The sequence below is a fragment of the Hypanus sabinus genome, chromosome 15, assembly GCF_030144855.1.
Source record: "Hypanus sabinus isolate sHypSab1 chromosome 15, sHypSab1.hap1, whole genome shotgun sequence".
Lineage (NCBI taxonomy): Eukaryota > Metazoa > Chordata > Chondrichthyes > Myliobatiformes > Dasyatidae > Hypanus > Hypanus sabinus.
Genome location: NC_082720.1, coordinates 56,556,173 through 56,564,470, shown reverse-complemented (window position 1 = coordinate 56,564,470; position 8,298 = coordinate 56,556,173). Strand labels below are relative to the sequence as shown.

The window sequence follows — 8,298 nt, the reverse complement described above, 5'->3', positions numbered from 1 at the left end:
TGCACTTCATCGGCCATCTTTCAGCCCACTCTTCTAACTGGCCTAAATCTCTCCTCAAGCTTTAAAAACTTACTTTTATCCAGACCGCCACCTATCATAGTATTATCTGCATACTTACTTATCCAATTTACTACCCCATCATCCAGATCTTTAATGTATCTGACAAACAACTTTCCACCCAATGCCGATCCCCGAGGCAAACCATTGGACACCGGCCTGCAACCTGACGAACAGTTATCCACCACTACTCTCTGACACCTCCCATCCAGCCACTGTTGAATCCATTTTACTACTTCAATATTAATACATAACGATTGAACCTTCCTAGCTAACCTCCCGCGTGGAACCTTGTCAAAGGGCTTACTGAAGTCCATATAGACAATATCCACTGCTTTACCCTCGTCAACTTTCCTAACAACCTCTTCAAAAAATTCAATAAGATTTGTCAAACATGACCTTCCCCGCACAAATCCATGTTGACTGTTCCCTATCAGACCCTGCCTATCCAGATAATTATATATACCGTCTCTAAAAATACTTTCCATTAATTTACCCATCACTGACGTCAAACTTACAGGATGATAATTGCTAGGTTTACTCTTAGAACCCTTTTTAAACAATGGAACCACATGAGCAATACGCCAATCTTCCGGCACCATCCCCGTTTCTAATGACATTTGAACTACTTCTGGCAGAGCCTCTGCTATTTCTCCACTAACTTCGCTCAAAGTCATGGAGAGTATCCTGTCAGGACCCAGACACGTATCCACTTTTATATTCTTTAAAAGCACCAGTATTTCCTCTTCTTTAATCATTATAGCTTCCATAATTACCCTACTTGTTTCCCTTACCTTTTATTCAATATCCTTCTCCTCAGTGAATACCAAGGAAAAGAAATTCTTCAAAATCTCACCCATCTCCTTTTGCTCCACACATAGCTGTCCTCTCTGATTCTCTCGGGACCCAATTGTATCACTCACTATCCTTTTGCTATTAATATAACTGTAGAATTCATTTGGATATATTTTCACCTCACTTGCCAAAGCTACCTCATATCTTCTTTAAGCTTTTCTAATTTCTTCCTTAAGATTCTTTTAACATTCTTTATATGCCTGGAGCAATTCTTTTACTGCATGCTGCACTTGGATCATACCTATCTTTTGTCTGCATATTTAGTTTGAAGCTAACGGCATCGTGAACTGTACATGCGAAGTGTGCTCCTGCACAAACTATTGTTACCTGCCCTGTCTCATTCCTTAATAGCAGCTCAAGAATCGCACATTCTCTCGTTGAGACTTCTACGTACTGATTAAGGAAACTTCCCTAAGCACAGTCTATCATGATTGAGAACGGCTGTGATATTTCCCTGACAAATAACGCCGCCCTCTTCCTTTAATCCTTTCCAATCTGTCATACCCAAAACAACTGAACACCGGAATATTGAGCTGCCATTCCTGCATCTCCTACAATCATGTCTCAATAATGGCTACAAGATCGTAATGGCAGATGGTCATCCATGCTCTGAACTCATCTGCCTTCCCTATGATACTTCTTTCATAGTTAAGGAACTTAGTCGTAACATACTCAACTTGTTTTGGTCCTGACTATCTGAGGGCTGAACAATATCTCTCTCAGCAACCTCATTATCTGTTCTGGCACACTCTTCATGATCCTGAAATCTACTTTAAACTTCGCCGTGCAGCATGAGCAAACCTTTCCGCTACGATATTAGTCCCCTTTCAGTGCAAGTGACAACCGTCTCCTCTCTTCAGATCCCACATTCCCCTGAAGCGAGCCCAATGATAAAAAAAAAGCGTTTATGCTTTTATGCATTATCTTATGTCTTTCCTCCTGCAGGAACTCTACCCACATATTAAACTGTATAATCTTCCCAGGTCTGACCTTCTAAAATCGTGGCACGTGTAGATATCCTGAGATCACAACCCTGGAGTTCATACCCTTTAATTTAGCACTTTGCAGAATCCCCTCAATATTCGTATATAACCATAAACAAGTGAAAATCTGCAGACTATATTTATCTGTACCCCTTCTGTCACCCCTCAGCCACCTGTAAGATCCAAAGTTCATCCATTTCAAGTTTCAACTCTTTAACAAGGTGTGTTAGAAGCTACAGGCGTTCGAGACATTGGATGTCTCCCTGTATTCCCATATCCCACAATTGTGCACCGCTACTGTTACTAACAGCAAATCGGAGTAAGGATAATAATAAATAATAAATTGTGACGAGAGGGGGAAGCTCTACCTACAACTGCTAATACTGATTGTATTAACAATGTTTTCGTGCAACCAATTAATAGTTATATCAAAAAATATATTAACTCAACACTGAGTTCTGAGGCACACCACCGGTCTCAGCCCCCAAACTGAGTAAAAACCTTGCACTACCACACTTTGTTTCCTTCCACTTGGGCATTAGGGTTAGGGTTAACCCTAACCCTAACCCTAACCCTAACCCTAATCATGTTGAAAACGTCACCATGATTTAAAGCGCATGCTCGCCAAAGATCTTACTTAAATTTATGCAGATAAAGTCTTCGTCAAGCTTCACATTTTCAAAAAGCTCACTCCAACTTGCGCGACGCAAATTCAGAAGCGCAAAGTCATGCTAACCATTTCATTAAAACAATTCCATTCCAAGTGCTGGTAGACCTTTTCTGTCAGAAACCCCGCTCGCAAATACTTTCACTAGTGATATTACGATCACTTGTGTCCAGATCGCTGGTTTGCTCTTGGAACAATGTTAGCTAGCTTCCGATGCATCACACCAGATAAAAAAAGACAGAAATATCTTCCCGAGGTCCGATAATTTCTTCGCTAGCTTCTATCCCCCTCCCACTCCCCCGCAATTTAAGGTGAACGCTTTCTCTGGCTGTGGGAATTGATCCTTTTAATATGCTTTAAACGTAACTTCGAAGATTTTCATTGTTTCTTGAATGCTTCTTGAAAAAAAAAGAGATCGCTTGACAGGAGCAAGGTATAGATTTGCATCACATTCCATTCACTGTACCATGTCAAAGATGCAGAAGTCGTTGTAGGGGACAGAATAACAAAGTAGAAGTCGTAAAGTGGACATAATTTGAACGAACCAAAGAAGCTTGGGTAACGAAATCTTGGTGCTACTCGTAAATTCCAATCACTTTGAAACACAATAGAGTGGGATGCATTATATAGGAGAAGGGATGAAACCAGTTTGAGAATAGATCTCTTTTGCGAATGCTGCCATATCACAAACCCTTGCTGTTAAAGGTGCATATTATGGAACGAAAGAAAACAATATACTTCAACTTAAATCCTATGATTCATTTTATGTTTACTCAATTGCACGAACCATATCAAACATAGACTTGGTTCCATCCATCGTGTCCTCGCATTCACTGATATTTTACCCAAATTATTTGTTATTGTAAGTATGTCTGACCAACGGTTCCGGATCTGAAATAAATAAAACTGCTGTTTTTGACTCACAGGAACAATCTGACATGCTGAGTGCCTACAGTATATTGTTTACATTTCAGATCACATTTGTGCATTTTTGGCTCTATTGTTGAACTGTGAAATTAAATCATTTCTCGGGAATGCATTTTAATGCGTCCATATACAGTATCTTTATATCTCAGTTATTAAATATCACAATTCAAGCGCATATTTGAAACCTGGCCCCAAGATGTAAATGCATAACAGACCCAATCGCAAACAACTTGTTAACAACATTCAGTGGTAGTTAGTAAGATTCTCTTTAGAGGTAACAGATGCCAATTTCATACCATTAGATTCAAGAATAGTTCATTTTTGATTATTGTAGCAACTGTATTTCTCCTCAGCTGAAAGACAACAATTGCAAAGAGGGAATATTTTCTGAAATACTTTACTGCAATAAACCACATTGCAGAATTTAACAAAAGTAAGCGCACATACACTGGGCATGAGTTGATGTTACACGTCCCCGTAATTTATTCTTGAGCCTGAGAGGTGGGAGGGCCGCATGGCTTCAAGAACAGGAAATCGCTCTTTGCTGATTCTGGAGACAAACAGACTGAGTACTGTGGCAGTCCTGCCACACGGAGTACTTGATCAGTACCAGGATAGCGTAAAGTTTCCTCCATGACAGATCTTCGATTAATCGTGTTGTGCATATTTCCAGGTTTGTAACAATAACTGGTGGAAGTAAACTCTTGGGTGATATTTCTGTCCTGTTTACATTTGATGACAATCAGCAGAATGATTATGAGAAGAAAGACAATGGAAGTGCAACTGAAAATAACCAATAAATATAGGTTTAGATCGGAGGAATATTCGGGTCTTCCTACTGAAATATCACTTTCCGTGACGGTATCGGTGCTGTTCTGCAAAATTGTAATGTGAATCTTAACCGTGCTGGATAGATTTGGCTGCCCGTTGTCTTTTACCAGAATGTCCAAAGTTTGAGTGATAAGATCCGACACCAAGATATTCCGTGCAGTTCTGATTTCGCCAGTAGTCTTGCCAAGGATAAACAAACTGGGATCTGTAGTTTGCATCATTTGGTAAACGAGTCGCGCGTTCTGACCAGAATCTGCATCTGTAGCCAATATCTTAGACACTAGGTACCCTTGGCCCGCTGATTGGGGCAAGAGCGTCATGGGCGATGAACCACCCTGTCCAGAAGGTGAAACAATTACTGGAGCGTTGTCATTTTGATCCAGGATGATCACGTTAACTGTTGCGGTACTGCTCAGCGGGGGCACTCCAGCGTCACGGGCTTGAACATAGATCTGAAAGCTTTTGAGTTCCTCATAGTCAAAGGAGCGCATCGTGTAAATAGTACCGTTCATAGAGTTAATGCTGAAGTACGTGGACACTGGCAGGTTTTGGATATGATTCTCCAGAATAGAGTAAGAAACATAGGAATTCTGTTCCAGATCAGGATCAGACGCAGTTAATGTGAAGATAGATGCGCGAGGTGCATTATTTTCAGTCAGGTATACGTTGTAGGACAGATCGGCGAATCGTGGGACGTTATCATTTACATCACTAACAGCAATATGGATGGTTTTATTCGTTGACAGTGGAGGTGACCCCAAATCCCAGGCTGATATAAATAGTCTATACTCAGACATCGTTTCACGGTCCAACATTTCACTTGTAATTAATTTATAATGATTGGATGATGTTTGCAAGATAAACGGGACGTTCTGTTGTATTTCGCAGCGCACTTGACCGTTCTCTCCAGAATCACGATCAATAACATCAATCAATGTGATTAAAGTTCCTAGTGGAGCATTTTCTGAGATAAGGTTTTTCAATGTCTTCACTTTTATCTCTGGTGCGTTGTCGTTTACGTCAATAACTTTAATCAGTACTTTGGAATGTCCTGTAATCGCAGGAGTCCCGTGATCAACAGCTTGAATATCGAGTGAATAGCTGTTTGTTTCTTCAAAATCTAAAGGCCCTTCAACTAGAATCTCCCCAGTTTCCGGAACCAAACTGAACACCCCATGCACTCTTTGTAAGGATATTCCACTAAAAGAATATAACAACTTAGCATTGAGCCCTTCGTCCAAATCCGTTGCGTTAACTATCATCACTACAGTACCCTGTGGTGCATTTTCCTTTATGCTGTTCCTGTAAACATCATGCTCGAATACAGGTGGATTATCATTAAAGTCTGGTACAGTAATGAGAATCTGAGCTGTTCCGGTTCTTTGAGGGATCCCTCCGTCCGTAGCCGTAAGCACTAGCTGAAAGGATGACTGCAACTCTCGGTCCAAGGATTTCTCTAACACCAGCTCGGCAATTATAATACCCTCCTCGGTTCTCCGTGTCTCAAGCTTAAAGTACTCACTCGAACTGATTGTGTAGTCGGCCACTGTATTTATTCCAATGTCGGGGTCTTCCGCGCTCTCGAGACGGAAGCGCACCCCAGGAGGAATGGCTTCGGATATCTGCAACGGAATACTGCTATCCCGGAATGTAGGCGAGTTGTCATTCACATCAGAAATCACTAGCTCCCCGCGATGCACCTCCAGGGGATTTTCAAGTATTATTTCAAAGGGTATACTGCACATATCCGATTGCCCACAAAGACGTTCCCGGTCAATTCTTTCATGAATAGACAAAACCGCATTTTCTAAACTAACCTTCAGGTACCGACCTCCGTCATCAGAGCTGAGTCGAAATTTGCGAGCGGAGAACTGTCGTACATTCAGTCCCAAATCGTGAGCGATATTCCCAACAAATGTCCCTTTTTCCATTTCCTCGGCAATCGAGTATCTAATTTGCCCGGAAATTCGACCGGGGGCACAGACGACAACAAAGGATGCAATTGCAGTGAGGCTCAACATGAATGCGTTCGCCATTGTTGCGCATTCAATTAATTTACAAAACCAGGCCTCGAAAATTACACCTTCCTTACTGCAAAATGCACAACGCACGCAGATAAACCCTAATCTAAACAGACAGGAGATTCTTTTCTGCCTCAATTTGACTTCCTAGTCTAAACGCACTCAATAACCGTCTGCTTTCTTCGACTCTTTCCTTTTATTTGAGGTCTGGGAGGGGCAACAGATCTATCCGTGGACTTGAGCTTCTCATTGGTAGACAGCGACACAAGCAGTCTTTTTCAACAATTACAACTGCAGTTCTTAAAGCTGAGCAGCAATTCTAAATATTTTAAGGTGTATAACCATAAAATGCAGTTGTTGATAAAATGATCCATTCAGCATTCTTCTCAACATTATTCTCCGTTAGTCAGAAAACCAGCGTTTAGAATGATTTTTGGCACGACCTTTTTAGCACTACCTTTATATTAACTCGGATCCAATATTTCAAGAAGGAATGTGACAATATGCTTGCAATTATACTTGTTTTGGAGTCTGATAATCCCGGTTAAGGGCAGTAATGTAATAAGTTCTACATAACTGTCTTTTTTCATTTCATCTGGAGTGTATTGTTATTGATTATTCTCAACTGAAGCTGTTAATACCTGAGACACGGAAATAGCCAAGTCCACTCCTATCTCAATTGGAAGGACCTCAAACTATTTTAGTGGTGTGTAGTACTGCGGCTTTTTGATAATTGCATATATATTGCGGTGTTGCCTAATTGTAGTTGATTGGGGTACTGTGCAGACGCAACAGAAGCGTTCCTGCGAACGTCAGGTGAAGAGCGTTAAAAAACAGGAAGATTTTTTTCGGCGGGAGACGTTGAGTGAAATGCTGCACAGACGCAACAGAAACGTTCCCGCGTAGGTCAGGCGAATGACTTTAAAAACACCCTCTCTCTACCGTCTAGCGGAGCGGTCGTTATCGGAGTAGTCTGGGACGAAGTACTGAGCCAAACAGTCAGCAAGATTTCAGTGAAAACAGGTGATGGCCAGGTAAGTAGGCAAGTTCATTACTTATTTCTTATTTAAATTTTCACAGTATAGGGTGTCAGTCAACAGTACCAGTGACCTGATCTGTGATTCAGATGTGCGATTTCCAGCCACCTCGATAGCCACATATGCACCTGATATATTAAGACACAGCTCTTTATAGACCGTCTTAGGGAACTGGACTTGTAGCTCGATGATCATCGGTTTGTTGGTGAAAGTGAAACAGTGATCGACAGGAGCTAAAGCGAGGTAGTCTACTGGAGGCATGGAAAGTATTGACTGTCAGGAGAGGGAAGGGAGAACGTCCGATAGTGGTGAGCAAACCTATGGCCCACACCTCAAAGTAAGTACCACATTTCTGGTACGGTTCGGAGAGCGGAGACCTAGCTGGGGAAGCAATAGCGGCCGTGGCTCTGGTACAGCGTGTGGCCTTCTAGCTGAGAATGGTAGGGGACAGAAGAGAATGACAGCCGCAATGGGGATTCCATATTCCGCGGGACAGACAGGCGATTCTGTTGACGTGAAAGGGAAATGCAAATGCCAGTTTGCCTTACAGTTGCCAGAATCCGCGATGTTTCTGAACACGTCCACAATATCCTGAAAAGGGAGGGTCAGCAAACAGAAGTCGCGATACATATTCATACCAGCAATATACGTCGAAAAATGGAGGACAATCTGAAGAAAAAAAATCAGAATGCAAGGAGAGAGGAAGGAAGCTGAGAAACAGGACCTCAAGGCAGTAATCCCGAAATTACTGCCTGTGCCATGCGACAGCGAGGATAGGAATAGAACAACATGACAGATAAATGCTTGTTAGAAGAATTGGAGCACGCTCAGGATTTCAGATTTCTGGGTAATCGGGACCTTCTCTGGGATAGCTGTGACTTGCACAAAATGGACAGTTTGCATCTGAATCTGAGGGGGAA

The 8,298-nt window shown here is 41.9% G+C and overlaps 1 protein-coding gene across 1 annotated transcript; it reads right to left on the bottom strand.

The window, feature by feature from the left end:
* Positions 1-3,391: 3,391 nt before the first annotated feature.
* On the bottom strand, positions 3,392-6,519 carry LOC132405554 (protocadherin gamma-C5-like). Its single transcript, XM_059990453.1, has one exon. The coding sequence runs from the start codon at positions 6,354-6,356 to the stop codon at positions 3,972-3,974; it is 2,385 nt and encodes a 794-aa protein (XP_059846436.1). The 5' UTR covers positions 6,357-6,519; the 3' UTR covers positions 3,392-3,971.
* Positions 6,520-8,298: the final 1,779 nt, after the last annotated feature.

Excerpts from the sequence above, each read along its gene's own strand:
- LOC132405554 (XM_059990453.1), bottom strand. The coding sequence starts at position 6,356 with ATGGCGAACGCATTCATGTTGAGCCTCACTGCAATTGCATCCTTTGTT.